The sequence below is a fragment of the Alnus glutinosa genome, chromosome 11 (genome assembly GCF_958979055.1).
Source record: "Alnus glutinosa chromosome 11, dhAlnGlut1.1, whole genome shotgun sequence".
Taxonomy (NCBI): Eukaryota; Viridiplantae; Streptophyta; class Magnoliopsida; order Fagales; family Betulaceae; genus Alnus; species Alnus glutinosa.
In genome coordinates, this window is record NC_084896.1 from 7,462,110 (window position 1) to 7,479,781 (window position 17,672).

Sequence of the window (17,672 nt, forward strand, 5' to 3'; positions counted from 1 at the left end):
CATGGATTAATTTTCATGAGGAAACTTGCATGAACATGTATAGCATTGTTTTTATGAGTGTGATGTTTTTATACTAAGTAGTTTTGCTAGACGAATTAGTATGCGTAAGAGTCTCAATGGAAAAGAGCTTATGTATATTTCTATCGGATGGTTGCATGATTTAAATGCTATTGTTTTCTAAGTATCACTGAATCAAAAGTATTATAGTAGGTGATGATGTATGTAGTTGTTTCCAACAATGTGATCGATCATGGTACGATCTAAGTGTGATCGATCGTGGTACGATCTATGTGAATAATGTGATCGATCACGGTAGGATCTAAGTGTGATTGACGATCAATGTGATCGATCGTGGTACGATCTATGTGAGACCTTTTTTTTGTTTAAACGACTCTAATTTGAGACATTTTTTTTGTTTAAACGGCTGCAATTAGAACCATTTTTATCAAAACGGCTCCATTTCGAATCATTTTCGAAAAACGGCTCAAATTAGAGTTGTTTTGTTAAAACGACTCTAATTAGAGCCACTTTTGTTAAAACGGCCCAAAATAATTTGAGACGTTTTAAAAAAGCGGCTCTAATTTGAGTCTTTTTTAAAAAAATAATAAAAGTAAAAAAAAAAAACAGCTCTCATTAGAGCCGTTTTAGTTAAAATGGCTCCAATTAGATCCGTTTTAACTAAAACGACTCTAATTAGAGCTGTTTTTACTAAAATGGCTCAAAATTAATTGGAGCCGTTTTAAAAAAACGGCTCTAATTTGAGTCGTTTTTTTTTTAAAAAAAAAAAAAAAAAAAAAAAAAAAAAAAAAAACAGCTCTCATTAGAGCCGTTTTAGTTAAAATGGCTCCAATTAGAGTCGTTTAGTTAAAACGGCTCAAAAATCCCTTTTTTTTTGTAGTGTACGTGGGAAACCAGAATTCTAGAACTTGCATCATGGGTGCTAGCAGAAATCCATCAATTTTTGCTTAAAACACTTCTCCTTCACCCTTGCCCTCTGCTTTTTTTGCATGTTCTAAGAAATCACACTCTAGGTCACATCAAAATCCCTTACAAACCCACAATTTTACAACAAAACCTAATCAAAAAACCCAAATCACTTCCGTTGTGCAGTCCCTGCAATCCGACCAAGGGAAGAAGCTGATTCGGCCTTTGAGTTCGACGTTGCTCTTGACCTTCACAACCACCTTCATCCCAGACAGATTGAACTCAGTCACCGCCCGATTTCGCCGTCTTCTTCGAAGCGTCTGCCGCCAAGATCGAACCATCGCTACACAGCTGCTGCTCCTCTCGCGAATGAACTTCCCGATGGCCGGCATGTCTACGGACAACCACTGCAAGTGCTGGAACTAGACCTCGCAGTTTGAAGAAGAATGGCTTGGGGGAGACTTCTACTGCGGTAGATAGCTGTGAATGAAAGAGCGGGAGAGAGAGAGAGAGAGAGAGAGAGAGAGAGAGAGAGAGAGAGAGAGAGAGAGAGAGAGAGAGAGAGAGAGAGAGGAAAAAAAACAGAAAGCAAAAAATAACGGAGGATACACCGACACAGAGTTAAAAGAAAAAAAAAATGGAAGCCAAATACGAAAAGAAAAAACGTAAAAAAGGTGGAGAATGAATCATAGCCGGTACTCAAAAGTACCATATATCTGCGGTACTTTCAAGTACCGCATAATAGCCGGATCCAGCTGAGTTTACACTCAAAGATTTGTCATTGTTGCACCAAATCAGGTTCTCAGGACCAAAAAAAAAAAAAAAAAAAAGTCATTTTCTTTTCCCAAGCTCAAGCTTTCACCATGAATTTGAGGGGAATGTTAGAGAATAGATCTATGTTTTCCTTATATTTTTTGACATGCCCGCACAAGGGAAGGGGGATTCAAATTAGTGACATTCGCTTCAAGAGGCGTGGTCCCCAACCGATCAAACTACTCCTTGAATTGAAGACATTTATATTTTCCAGCCTTGAATTGAAGACATTTATATTTTCCAGCAACTTACCTTGTTTGGCCTTATAAATTACCTTATAATCTTAATTGTATTTGAAAAAAATAAACCAGACTCCAAATAACACCTAGAATGGGGTTGAATAGATGTATACCAATAAAAGCGTTATTTAAAAATTTACCAACCAACTAAAAATTCACCAAAATACGGAAAGTTGTAAAGCAATTTACACAAGTAATTTTGGTGAAGAACTGGAAACCTTTTGAACAACTCTTCTAAAGTAAAATCACTCCGGGGCGATAAAACCTAGGAAATCAATCCAATAACGAAGAACACGCAAATTATAAGATGTTAATACTCACAGAATCTTTGCAGTCGTCACACTCTTGAATTACAACAAGTGACTCACTTGTTTGCTTCTCTCTCAGAACCTCTGGAGAGTTCTTCTTCTTGATCTACTTAACAAAAACTCTAGCTAGCTTCAATTGTTCAAGGTTGATGGTTAAAAAAATAACCAAAACTCTAAGAGAGATATAACGTTAACACTCTAGGTATAAAACCCTCTCTTAGCACATTGAATTCCAGAGTATAATTATTAATAAATTCGTACTGGAAGTCTCCTTAAATAGACTTAAAGAAAACCTAGTTCTAGTTGGAATATGATTTTAGCAAAATTTGCCCAGATTTTCGGTCTTATAGTGCGGGCAATTTTGACATAGTAAACATCCAAATCAAAGAAATCCTATTGCATAGAGAGTTGTTGTATTTTGAGTTAGCTTTCAAATGCCTCTAATTTCACCTCAATCTGATACTTGAGGCAAACGTTATAGTTAAAACACTGAGATGTATGATGTGTTTTAAAATAGTACTCGCAAGTGCACGAATCATTTTGCAATATAGTGTTATGCAAGTGCGAGGTCGATCCCACAGGGAATTGTGTTGCGAAAATTAATCTCTATTCAAACTAATCCTACTTTAACCTAGTTCCAAATTTAGGGGTTTTTTTGATAAAAGAAAACATGAACAAAAATAATGAAAATAAAGGGGTCTAGGGTTTTGGAATCCACACTCACCAAATCATATCAACCTAATCTCATGCTCATCACACTTATTCGAGGTTGTCACGTACAAATCTTAGGTATGCTCTACATTGCTTCAAAAATCATTTAGATCATTCAATGATTTCGTTCATAGCACAAATCACAAAGAGTACCAATTGAAATCCAAACATCCAATGTATCATTCAATCACAATGGATATCTTCATTCGAACCGATAAAACAATGTATTAGTCAAACGACGCACAATGAATGTCCAATGTTTTGATAGATGAAAAACCAAGCAACCGATTTAATGAAACTTATTCCACATCATCACTTGTATCCGGAAACCACAAGAGATATCAAAACATCATTTCAAGAAAATCGAAATAGAACAATGAGAAATCAAACCCATAAACTCAAATAGCATGAACAAGCAAGAAACTCGGTTTCTCTTCAATGGTGAGGCTTCATCCTCAACCCCAAACGAAAATATTAGCTACACATGATAAAATAACTACAACTTAAAACATTAAATTAAAAGCATAAAAATCAAAGAGTTGCAAAAGGAAAGAAATAAGCTACAAGAAGAAGAGAAGCAAGAAGTTATGTACAAAGAGGCTCATGCCTCTTCTCCCTTTCTTGATTTTCAGCCTTGGTCTCCTTTTATAGCCAAGTGGTTTGTGTGGAATGGGTGAGTGGGTGTATGAGTGGAGAGATGAGTGGTGAGTGTTTTATGGAATGAGTGGTGAGTGTTTTATGGAATGAGTGGTGAGTGTTTTATGGAATGATGTTGAGTGGAAAAAAAAGTGATTAAGTGGCTGAGAATGTGGAGAAAAACGTGTATTGGCTCTAGCTTTGGGGAGACAAGGGATGAAGCAAAAGAAAAATAATAAGAGAGATGGTTCCGGATTTTCGGGATGATCCGACGACTGAAATTCAAACAGCCATATCTTTTTCCACGCATCTCCAAATTGGCTGAAAATTATTGCGTTGGAAAGCTGACATCTTGAACTTCAATTTAGAACTAAGAAACTCCCAAAAAGGATATCTTTTGGTCCTGTTATGATCAGTCTAAATGTACTGGTCTGCTGCATCCGAATTTCCTTGTATTTTGCTTGAATTGTATCATTTCTCTCTTATTGTCCTACAAAATATAAAAACACTAAAACTAACCAAAGCATTAGAAAATAACAAAGCTAAAGGTTTAACTAATGTAAATTAAGGGGTCCAAATACACAATATTTGGTACTCATCAAATACCCCCAAACTTACATTTTGCTAGTCCCTTAGCAAAACAAAATGAAAAACAAAATCAAAGCATGAAACATAAATCCTCTTTCGTGGGAGACACGATTGCATTTAGCATATGCAACAAGCCTTTTAAACCCCTAGGACTCCCTAGTGGACGAGTGAAGTCTCGTGAGGGTTTGCCAGAAATGATACCCACAAACATTCAAACATTATGCTGTCAACGAGAAAAAGTTTTACCCAGACCATGGTTCATACGTCATTGGCATGCTTAAAAAGACAAACCCCATCATAAACATCAACAGGGGATCCAATCATCAAATCACTCATAAATGGACAGTTAAGACATCACATTTCCTCAAAAGTGTAGAGTGAAATCAACATGCAATTATGAGGTTTCATTTTAATCTCAAGATAAGTAGTTCAAAAATCATTGGAATCCCTATCAAATGAAACAACCAAGGCAAGATATGCAAATTATTTTATTTTATTTATATATATATATATATTTTTTTGTTTTTTTTTGTTTTTTTGTTTTTTTTGTTTTTTAATATGTTGGCTGTGCAATGCTCGGCTCCCTTAAGCTTTCTAATTGACCCATGTAACGAGTGTTGGGCCAGTGGCTCCCAAACCAAATGGTCTTAGGGCACTAGATGTAGAAACATCCCTAAGGGCTTAATTACTCAAGTCAAAAAGGCTACGAAGCCAAACTAGCCATACAATTAACCAAATTGAAATTCTCACCTTTTGACGCGAACACTCAATGCTTAGTGAGGCAAGAGGCCCGGTTACTCAGTGAAAAACTCAAAATGATCTTCTTTTTTTTTTTTTTTTTTTTTAATATATATATCTTGCAAGCCAAGGTTATTTATCAATAAGTCATCCAACAACTCTCAAAATACACAATTAAGCACAAATTCATACCCCACAAATTACATGCTAACGTGCTCGTGATAGTTCAACTCAAGTGAAATCTTACTAGCCCAAAAATAAGTCAAAAGACTCAGATTCCTAAAGACATGATGTGTTCAAAAACTTAAGCAAGCCGATGAAATGCAAACCATAGCTATGGCTTAACTCAAACTTGACAACATAAATTTTTTTTTTTTTTTTTTTTTAATTAAAACATTTTAAGAACAAAAAGACAACTAAAAATAACTAAAAACAATTAGAAAAATTAAACAAACACACAAATGGAAACTTAAACAAACAAACAAACAAATGAAATAAACAAACAAACAAATGGACAGAGTGCTTTTCCATACCCCCAAACTTGAATTACACATTGTCCGCAATGTGTAGTGTAGAAATACATTACCAGAAATACGGAAACATCGAGGTGTGAAAGGTCAAAGCGTCCCCCAAACTTAAACACCAAAACACCTGTCAACAAAAACTTAACAGCAACATTTCTCATAGACACAAACATCAAAATGTTAGTTGCTGTTAGAAATAAAAGTAAAATGAAAAGAAATAAAAATGAAAGAAATCAACTATACAAAAAAAAGTAAAAGGGAAAAGAAAATTTACAGCGCCTTCTCAGGTGGCCAACTTGCTTGCTTCGCAGGATCTTCGTAGCACCATTTTTTTTTTATTATTATTACAGTCCATAAATAAATAAAAAAATAAAGAAAATAAAAATAAAAATAAAAAAATAAAAATATAATTATTGTCTTACAAAACGAAGTACTTCTAAGAAAACATAAATAAAAATAAAAAATAAAGAAAATAAAAATATAATTATTGTCTTACAAAACGAAGTACTTTTAAGAAAACATAAACTTGCGAATCGGACCTTTCCTGCAACATCCCCATAGTATGCTTATACCTGACTAAGTTTCTGGGCGGAAAACCCTGAGGTTTTGGACTACACGCAAGAGGTCCTGGTGTTGCTCTTGGAGACGATTGGTATTTTGCTCCAACTCAGCATACCTCTTCTCCAAGTCTTTCGCATATGAATCTACCACCTTCTTCAGCTTTTTATTTTCTTGCTGTAGGACCCGATTCCTACGCCTAAAGTCCATGTACATTCGCTGCAAAGCCAAAGTTTGAGCTTTTAGCGCTTGGACTTCATTCCCTCGAACTTGCAGACGTCGAGCCATGTTTGTAACTGAAGAAGCACTCTGAATACTGAAAGCCAAAGAGTCATTGATGGCTTGAGCATCAGTCCTATCCGCCAACAACTTATTATCTCGAGGAGTTATGATGCCCTGAGCCATGGATGCAGCTGCTGCATCATTCAGCATCACAGAGTCATTGGTCATGAGAGGACCTTTTTGCGTTAAGAATAATGGACGCCAAATCTCGGGTTGTACTACTGGCGTAGCATTCAGATCAAGATTATTTTGGGAAGAGGAAGAAGCCATTTTTTTCTGGAAAACTTAGGAAACGATGATATTCCTCAAAGAATCTGAAGGAGAGAAAGATAGAAATGAAGCGGTGATTCGAAATATTTGAAGGGAAGGAAAGAGAACTTAATCACTGGGCGAGACGCGGTTTAATCAACGTCATTCTGAGCGCAGCCTCCACTATCACTAGTAGACAGCCGCCCACGAATCACGAGTTCTCTTCTTTTTGAGTGCAGCCTCCATTATCACTAGTAGACAGCCGCCCTCGAATCACGAGTTCTCTTCTTTTTGAGCGCAGCCTCCATTATCACTAGTAGACAGCCGCCCTCGAATCACGAGTTCTCTTCTTTTTGAGTTTTCACCCTTTTCACCTTCTCGAATTCCGAATTTACCCAATGACTTTTTCGGATTCATCGCCGCACTTTCCGCAACTAGCAGTCGTAGAGGGGCATCCCGAGAATGAGCTGGATGAGCGTTCCGAGAAAGGGATGGAGATATTACGATTCACTGTCGGCACCACTTGCACCGTCCCCTCTCAAATTTTCTCTATAAATTTACTCGTCTTCTCTCTGGCAAAGCACACCTATGAGCTCTCAACCCTTCACACTTCGAGAGCCAAATCTTTCTTCTAATCTGAACTCATCATCGCTTCTTGGAAGGGAAGATGTAGTTCATAACCAATTTCAAAGTTTAAAGTTGGGAAAAATGCAGCATCACAACCAGATTCACAAACAACGAAGCAAGACTATTCTTGATCATACTATCCAGAAGCAAGATTATTCTTGATCATGCAAGACCTTCTCTTCCGTCTTGTCAACCTGGACGCTCTTCACATCTATCCTCAATCCGGTGATGGCGATCTATGACAGAAGAGAAATAGCACTACGATATGAGTACCGCGCTCATATCCTTTCCGGATTGCTTGCCTCGCCTTCTTTGCTTTCTTCACATTCCCCACCTTCCTCTCCTTCGAGGCTTCCATGTTCTCATTTAGCAAGCTTTCCATGGTTCATGTGGGTTGAAATTGTAAGGGTAGTTGGTTGGAGCAAGTGTCCTACCACTAGGTGAAACATGTTGTACAGAAGAATCTCAATAATTATCAAAATAAGAATCCATGCTTCACTTACACCCTATAGCAAGAAGTTATCCCACCATTGAAAAATTAAAAATAAACTAACAAACAAAAACAGACAACAAAATAAGGTAAAACAGAAACAAAATATTTAACAAAAATAATTAAAAAAAACAACTGTGCGAAAAGGTAAAAGAAAATTTACAGCGCCTTCCCCGATCATGTGGATGTCCAACCAATCCCTTCCACCCTTTCTTCTTAAAGAATTGATGTCCCTCGAGAGAAATGTTTCGCCATCTTATGTAACTAACTTGCTTGCTTCGAAGGATCTTTGTAGGACGATGGTTCCTAGATTTGCACGGTTGTGTGCATAGATCCTTGACAGTTTTGGCATAAGATGGCTCTTTGAGACATGTAAGAATTAAAGCTTGGGGCTCATGAAATGTCTCAAGAGGGATGGTGATGAAGGAATGAGCTTCAGTACTCATTCCGTATTCGGACATATTTGGATTTGGCGGGGGCGCTGCTTGCTCCAGGTGCTCCTCCTTTTCTTCCTCTTCATTGCCATCCACCATTTCCTCACTCTCAATTGTTGATGTGTCTTGGACATGCTCATGATAAAGATTGCTGGAATCATCCTCATCAATCATGTAGTGCCCTTTAGCCATCAACTGACCTTGAAACTCTTCTTCCTCCAGTCTGTTATACTCGGCAACCAGATATTCGAACTGTCTTTCTATCCTGGCAATCGCCTGAGTGTTTTCCAAGGTGGCATTCTTTACTTCATTAATGGTCAGAATGTTTTCCAAAGTGACATTCTTCATTTCATTAATGGTTTGGCTTGAAAACTGCATGAAGTCCTTGAGAGTGTCTTCTAATGACAGCTCTGGGTGTGTTGCTTGAATGGTGGAGTGGCCAGTCATCTCTATGAAGTCCTTCAGTGTATCTTCTAATGATTTTTGGGGAAGGGGATCATAGGATTAGCTTTCGAACTGCAGATATTCAGGATGATGCAGTTCCTGGAATTGGGGGGCATAACTTCCCATGGCTTGAGCTTGCCATGAGAAGTCAGAATGGTTGCTCCAGTCCGGGTTGTAAAAATTGGGATTTGAATCGAATCCCGGGCTGGAGGAGTTAGTGTTCATTTGCTCATGTGAATAATGATAGAATTGTCCCCAAAAGGGACAATTATTGGCACTATGATGAGGATCAGAGCAATATGAACATGGTTCATGTGGGTTGAAATGGTAAGGGTAGTTGGTTGGATCGGGTGTCCTACCACTAGGCGAAGCATGTTGTGCAGAAAAATCACAATAATTATCAAAATAAGAATACATGCTTCACTTACACCCAATGGCAAGAAAATATCCCACCAAAGATATGAACCAAATTTTTTTGCTGCAAGTGGGGCAAACAGAATTCTCTAAGAGCCCAGGTTCGTTCCCAGGAAAGTGAGGGGGGTCACACCGGACACACTTAAATCCCAAGACTTTCCTAGCCAGAACTTGCCTAGACACTTGGATAGCGCCGTAGACCACACTAGCAAAGTTTTTTTTTTTTTTTTTTTTAAAGATTAAAAGAAAGAAAAAAAAAAATAGCACAAACAAAATAAATAAATAAAAAAAAATTGAAGACTAACAAGAATGCATAAAACAACCAAAGACACCAAAAAGACAAGAATTAAAACTTACAAATTTGGACCAAAGAAAATAATTTTTTTGGCAAGAATTTCTGCTACTGAACTTTTCCAGGTAACACCTCTAGTGTTGGTTCGATCGATCGACTTTGCAAAATTCCGCACAACCTGAAATAACAATAAAACAGAAAACCTTGCTTTTTTTTTTTTTTTTTTTTGGGTTAGACAATAAAACAAAAACAAATAAAAATAAAAAGAAACAAAAATTGGAAGAAGAAAAAGAAAACAAAAATCTACCTAAACTAGTAGAAAAATAAAATCAATTCAAACAAAAATCAACTTCCACAAACAAAACAATTCCCCGGCAACGGCGCCAAAAACTTGATGTGTTTTAAAATAGTACTCGCAAGTGCACGAATCATTTTGCAATATAGTGTTATGCAAGTGCGAGGTCGATCCCACAGGGAATTGTGTTGCGAAAATTAATCTCTATTCAAACTAATCCTATTTTAACCTAGTTCCAAATTTAGGGGTTTTTGATAAAAGAAAACATGAACAAAAATAATGAAGATAAAGGGGTCTAGGGTTTTGGAATCCACACTCACCAAATCATATCAACCTAATCTCATGCTCATCACACTTATTCGAGGTTGTCACGTACAAATCTTAGGTATGCTCTACATTGCTTCAAAAATCATTTAGATCATTCAATGATTTCGTTCATAGCACAAATCACAAAGAGTACCAATTGAAATCCAAACATCCAATGTATCATTCAATCACAATGGATATCTTCATTCGAACCGATAAAACAATGTATTAGTCAAACGACGCACAATGAATGTCCAATGTTTTGATAGATGAAAAACCAAGCAACCGATTTAATGAAACTTATTCCACATCATCACTTGTATCCGGAAACCACAAGAGATATCAAAACATCATTTCAAGAAAATCGAAGTAGAACAATGAGAAATCAAACCCATAAACTCAAATAGCATGAACAAGCAAGAAACTCGGTTTCTCTTCAATGGTGAGGTTTCATCCTCAACCCCAAACGAAAATATTAGCTACACATGATAAAATAACTACAACTTAAAACATTAAATTAAAAGCATAAAAATCAAAGAGTTGCAAAAGGAAAGAAATAAGCTACAAGAAGAAGAGAAGCAAGAAGTTATGTACAAAGAGGCTCATGCCTCTTCTCCCTTTCTTGATTTTCAGCCTTGGTCTCCTTTTATAGCCAAGTGGTTTGTGTGGAATGGGTGAGTGGGTGTATGAGTGGAGAGATGAGTGGTGAGTGTTTTATGGAATGAGTGGTGAGTGTTTTATGGAATGAGTGGTGAGTGTTTTATGGAATGATGTTGAGTGGAAAAAAAAGTGATTAAGTGGCTGAGAATGTGGAGAAAAACGTGTATTGGCTCTAGCTTTGGGGAGACAAGGGATGAAGCAAAAGAAAAATAATAAGAGAGATGGTTCCGGATTTTCGGGATGATCCGACGACTGAAATTCAAACAGCCATATCTTTTTCCACGCATCTCCAAATTGGCTGAAAATTATTGCGTTGGAAAGCTGACATCTTGAACTTCAATTTAGAACTAAGAAACTCCCAAAACGGATATCTTTTGGTCCTGTTATGATCAGTCTAAATGTACTGGTCTGCTGCATCCGAATTTCCTTGTATTTTGCTTGAATTGTATCATTTCTCTCTTATTGTCCTACAAAATATAAAAACACTAAAACTAACCAAAGCATTAGAAAATAACAAAGCTAAAGGTTTAACTAATGTAAATTAAGGGGTCCAAATACACAATATTTGGTACTCATCAATGTACTCACTTTGGAATTGACAAATCCGATTTTAACTCCACTTAACGAAATTCCGGTTTACTCAATTTCTTGATTGATTAGACTAAACCACATCATATAGGTTTTCTATTCCTTGATTGAGTAGGCCTAATCACATCTTATAGGTCTTCCAATTGGAGTTGGACTAAACCTACTTGAATTTAAGTCCATCATCATGTCTTGAATAAACTTCTTCACCGACTTAACCACTAGACTAAAACTTATAACCAAATAAATTTTAATGGCCAGCTCGCTGACATCTTGCCATCTGTCACCGCCTATCACAATTATAGAAATTTCTGTTTAACAATCCCAAATCAATTGTTTGGTGATGCTTGTTATTTATAGAGTTGTACAGGTATTGTAACCCAAGAGTAACTATACTTTGATTTGAATTCTAAAGTATACCATGCTAATAGAATGTATCTACTTATTTGAAACACATTCTAGCTTATCTCATTTGATGAGGATGAGTCTTAGTTGGTTGAATAGAACAACATCAATTAAGAGTCCTTAGCTTTTAGCTTGGCTATTAAGAGTGTTTGAGTTGAACTACATTAGTGGAGAGTCCTTAATAGGTAAGGTTCTAATATGCCCCGCAATCGTAGTGTAGAATGTACATTGAGATTGGATCGTAATAAACAGAATCTGGTGGAGACTAAAGGCTTAATTAGTGAGCACATCTACAATTTGATCCTTGCTAAAGAGAAACCGAACCACTAATGTTTTTTCTGCAACTCACTACAAAAATAAAGGCATTTATGGATGGTTTTTTTCTAGACGGTTTCTAAAATTCTAGACGGTTTTAACTAAACTATCTAGAATTTCACATTTCCAAACGATTTTGGATGAAACCGTCTATAAATGTTATTCTTAGACAATTTTATGGACAATTTTAGACAATTTCACATTTCCCCATGCCATTTCATCAATCCGCGTGATGCCCCAAATTTCACCACATCCATCCAATTTTTTCCCCAGCAAAAATCAAAACCGTCCATTTCTTTTGACAGCCAAAAAAACATTTGTATAAAGAAAAAACCCTAGCCTGAAACATCACAACCGGGCATCGCTTATCTGCGGTCGCAGCATCAAATCGGGAGAAGAGGGAAGGAGTCATAGGGAGGAGATCGATCTGATTGGGCGTTGAGGGAGAGATCGATGGTGGCGGCTCTGTCCCTCGATCCGGATCCACCGGCCCCAGGGTCCACGCCTGTAGCGCCCCAGTTTTTAAAACATATTAGTAATTTGGTTAAAGAATAAAAATAATTATTTTTATTTGTTTTATAAATATTTTCAATTTAACCGGTGTTTTTAATAAACTGACAATTAATTTTTATCACCAAATATATATTACTGAATTAATATAATTGACGGATAAATAAACCGTAAAACGTATTTTCATAAATTTATAATATATGGTTTTAATAATAAAACTTTATAATATTTTATTATTCATTTTTCAGCATCTTCTCCTATCTATTTCTTTTATTTGTTTATTCCTCCACCTTCATTTTTAATAAACGCATACACTCATCTTTTGTTTCTTCTTCTTATTTTTCTACTCCACTAATCGACCACCAACTTCTCCATTTTAGTTCTTTAATCAACCACCAACTTCTCCATTTTAGTTCTTTAATCAACCCACTAATTTTTCCACTCACCTTACTATTATAAAAGAGAGCAAAGCTCTCTGTGGAATTCGCAGACCCCCTTTATTCTCTATCTTCTTTCTTCTTCTTCTTTCTTTTCTTCTAAGACCAAGTGACCAACAGAGAGAGTGAGATGAGGAATTAGAGTAGTGAAGGAGAGAAGTTGTCCAGACCCAGAAGCCCAGTCCAGCAAGCAGAAACCCGTAAGCCCCACAAACTGATTTCAAGCCCAAACCCAGAAAGCCTGTGATCCACAAATCAACCCATGAACCATGGATTCGAACCCAGCAACCCAGCAAGCCAAACCCAACCCAAGCCCATAACCTGTGAGCCCAGTTCAGCAAAACCCACAAGCCCAAAGCCCAGACCGAAGCCATTAAACCCAGCAGTAACCCAGACCCACTGAGCTTGACCCGAACCCGGAACCCCGACCCGCCGGCGACCCGCCTCCGGTGACTTTTCCGGCGACTCTCCGGCGACTTTTCCGGCGACTTCCAAAACTCACCGTTTCGACTGGATTTTCGAGTGAAAATCCTTAATGTGAGTTTCTAAGTTTTTAATTAGCCTAAAAGTATATATTTTCATAAAAATCAAGTAACTAGTATATTAGAATATAACTTTAATAATTATAGAATTGAATATTCTTATTATAACTTATTTATGTATATTATATTTTGAAAAATATATATATACTCTAAAGTATTGATTATGTTTGATTATTGATAATTAATGAGTGATGTTGTTTAAACTAAGGGCTTGATTAATTATAAAACTCTAGAATTAAAGAACGATTTCATGAGTTTAATCATGTAATGCATTGTTTTAGAAATTGAGTATTATGGAAATTGAGCATGCTGTATTATTATGATTTCTCAAATATATTGGTTGAAATAACTGTTAATATGTTTTGTTAATTGGTTTGGTAATTGGATTGATGTTCCCTAAAAGTGATTAGGTTTTGTTAGAAAAATACATAGGTTTCTTGTTGGTTGATTTCTCTATGCTATAGAGAATGATATCAGGAATTTTAGATTGTACTCGAGTGATTACTTGAGACCTAGATTAGATGTTATTCCAAAGTATTGATTTGCTAATTGATTAAGTAAATATTAAGTTTTAACCATGTTGAGTGTTCATAAATGTAAGTGATTTTCCAATTAATAGATGATCGCTTATATGTATGTGTCTATGTATAAAAATAGAATTCATGTTGAGGCATGAGTTTCTAGAAAGTAATGATATTGACCTTGTATGCACATGTATATGTGTTTGATGCAGATGATGAATTGAGACAGCACAAAAAGGACAGTAAGTATAAATTACTTACTGAGGGTAGCACTGGATTTCAGTAATGTTGTGTTTATGTTTTATTTTAATTGAATGCGTGTGACTGATTATTGCATACTGTTAATAATTAACCTATTAATATTGGGCGCAACGTCTCCCAAAGGTTCATGATAGAGTTGAACCGGAAACAATAATAATCATATTGATTGGAACGGCTTTCAAAGTACTAGAGGAGGGAGGTCTCCGATAGTGCGAAAACAAGTTAATTAAAATGTAATGGAGAGGAGGGAACGGCCTCTAGAAAGACGCTAAACGGGGGGGCGTGCCCTTACAAGAGAGGAGTGTAATCACTATATAAACTGTTAAAACTTTGCATGAAAAACTATCACCACATCATTATGTCATATCTGTTCCTTAAAATAACGCATAAATCATGATGTTGTTGAATGACAGTTAGCTCACTTATGGAACTATGGGATTGTGGTTATAACCACCTTCTCATAGATGACTGTGCAGGTACAGACACTGACGAGTATCAGGATTATCAGGAGCCTTATGATGATCCTGGTTTCATAGATGAGACGGTCTAAAGTCTTCTTTTTATGATAGACTTGCTGAACAGTTTATCTTCCATGTCGTTATTAGGTTTTATTTTATGTACTTTCCAGACATCTTACGCTTTATTTTATAGTTTGTAATATGACTATTATTACATAGGACGTGAGCCGTGGTGGCCCTTATGTTATTGCTTTTGTGTGTATTTATTTGTAAGACCTTTTATTATTATTATAATGTAAGTTGAGGTATTTCAATTAAAGCTCTATGTGTGTTGAAAGGGAATTGTCCCTATCGGTGATGTTTAAAAAAAAAAAAGATATTCGTATTTTTCCGCTGCCAGATTTATCAACTCTGAATGGTTAATGACACGTAATTATCCAGATATAATTACTTACGCTTTTTTGTAAAAAGCCGGTCGTTACAGTATGGTATCAGAGCGGTCGACTCTGAGTGCCTTAAAGACCTTAGGTGTCTAGGAATTACCAAAACTTGGAAATATGAAACTACCTTTGTTTGAAATTATAAATAAGTTACTAACCCAACTTGTATGATGGTTGATAAATGAAGAACAAATATAATGATAACTTAAGGATAAAATTGTTAAATCTCTCTTATTTGAAGCATATGAGATAAACATTGATACAGATTCTCTTAGATGTTATTGGTCCAAACTTATCATGTATATAGATAATGAATATTTTAGTGAACAGCATCATGGACCCAAGACAACAACTTCCATGCAATCGCGATCATGAGGCAAATCGTCACGATGCTGAGAATAGAGAGTTTCCACCTCTGCCACTTTATGACGGAATTCCTCAAGCCTTGGCGCAATTCATGGCTGAAACTACTAGGCAGCTCACTGAAGCAATTTCAAGAATTCCACGGCCTATGAAGCGAATTGAACGTCAGGGGTGCTCCATCAAAGACTTCTCAAGCCATCACTTTCGATCATTTAATGGTAATGAAGGACCCAATGCAGCGGAAGCATGGCTTACGGACATCGATACGCTATTTGACACTCTTGGCTGCACGAGTGAACAAAAAGTACAGTACATAGCGCTGAATTTGACAGGCGAAGCAGGACGATGGTGGACTTCGAAGAAATTATTATTGGCAGGACCGAGAAATGAAATTATCATTACTTGGGAAATGTTCAAAACAGAATATAATAGGCGCTTTTTCCCAAGGGCTCAGAGGCAACTTCGGGCCATCGAATTCCAGAACCTTGTCCAAGGCAACATGTCGGTGGAACAATATTCTGCAAGGTTCATGGAATTAGCTAGGTTTGCTCTCAATCTGATTCCAGACGAAGAATCCAAGGCGGAGCGCTTTGAGAACGGCCTGACCCCTCGAATCAAAGAACGAGTTATTTGCCATGAGATTAAAGATTTTGCTAGACTGGTGGAAGTTGCATCTCTCGCTGAGAGAGGAATCCGCGAATCGGCAGCAGCCTACGACATGAAGAAGCGGTCGAAACAACAGATCTCATACCCTGCAAAGAGGTCAGCAATGGGAAGTGGCTCTAGGCCTTTCGTAGAGAAGAGTTTTCCTCCTGCGCGTAGGAATCAAGTGACCTCATGTATCAAATGTGGTAAGCTGCACGGAGGAGACTGTAGAATGGGAAGCACAAGTTGTTTCAAATGTGGGACGGCGGGACACTACCGCAAGGATTGCCCTATGAACATTGCTGGAGGATCAAAGCAACCAGGAGGCGGATCTCAGCAACAATACCTTACACAAGCTCGGGTATATTCACTTACACCTGGAGGAGTCAATGATGATGAAGGATTTACAAATGTGGTGACAGGTACCGTCCCTTTATTCGGTAGACTTGCATGTACTCTTTTTGACTCAGGAGCTACGCGGTCATTCATATCATCAACATATGTTAAGCTTTGTGGTATTAACACTCAACCCCTAGAACAAAACATAAATGTGGTTACCCCTACTGGTGATGTGATAATCTGTAGGAAGTCAGTAAATAATTGCTCAATAAGGATAGGGGAGAGGATCTTACCTGCAAACTTAGCTGTATTTCAAATGCTAGGATTTGATATCATTCTTGGAATGGATTGGTTGTCAAAGTACTATGCTAGTATTGATTGTAGGAAGAAGGAGATCATTTTCCGACCCCCTCATGAAGAGGAGTTCATATTTCATGAATCTCGAGTACGAGCTACTCCGCCCCTTCTCTCCGCAATTCAAGCAAGTAGAAGTGTTAGGAAGGGTGCACCAGCATTTCTAGCTTACGTAAAAGCTAAACCAGAAGTGGAGAAAAAGCTAGAAGATATACCTATTGCGAGCGGCTACCCTGACGTCTTTGCTGAAATCTCATCAGGGTTACCACCTGACCGTGAAATTGAATTCGCTATTGACGTGTTACCGGGAACCCAACCCATTCACAAGGCTCCTTACCGAATGGCACCAGCAGAATTAAAGGAACTGAAGCAGCAGCTGCAAGAGTTACTAGACCGGGGTTTCATTCGCCCTAGTGTCTCACCATGGGGAGCACCAGTACTGTTTGTACGGAAAAAGGACGGTTCGATGCGTCTATGTATAGACTATCGTGAATTGAATCGAGTGACGGTCAAGAACAAGTATCCCTTGCCTAGGATTGACGATCTCTTTGACCAACTCAAAGAAGCCACAGTTTTCTCCAAAATTGATTTACGATCAGGGTACCATCAACTCAAGGTGAAAGAAGAAGATATCCAAAAGACGGCAATACGCACACGATATGGCCATTTTGAATTTTTGGTTATGCCATTTGGGGTGACTAACGCGCCATCTGTGTTCATGGACTTAATGAACCGAGTATTTCACAAGTACCTCGACCGGTTCGTAGTCGTGTTCATAGATGACATTTTAGTTTATTCCACTAATCATCAAGATCATGGAGAGCATCTGAAAACAGTATTGGGAATTCTGAAAGAGAAGAAGCTTTATGCCAAACTCAAGAAATGTGAGTTTTGGTTAGAAGAAGTCTCATTTCTAGGCCATGTAATATCAAAGGATGGGATAGCTGTGGATCCAAGCAAAATTG

At 37.3% G+C, this 17,672-nt stretch overlaps 1 protein-coding gene and 1 long non-coding RNA gene across 2 annotated transcripts; both read left to right on the top strand.

The window, feature by feature from the left end:
- The first annotated feature begins 12,839 nt into the window (after positions 1-12,839).
- LOC133882199 (uncharacterized) lies at positions 12,840-14,885 on the top strand. Its single transcript, XR_009902641.1, has 2 exons — positions 12,840-13,321; positions 14,573-14,885. It is a non-coding gene; the product is annotated as an uncharacterized LOC133882199 (long non-coding RNA).
- A 455-nt stretch (positions 14,886-15,340) lies between these two features.
- LOC133881062 (uncharacterized) lies at positions 15,341-16,504 on the top strand (the record flags this gene model as incomplete). The annotated part of the gene is made up of 1 exon (XM_062320026.1): positions 15,341-16,504. A coding segment is annotated over exon 1 (1,164 nt), but the record flags the coding sequence as incomplete, so codon positions are not given.
- Positions 16,505-17,672: the final 1,168 nt, after the last annotated feature.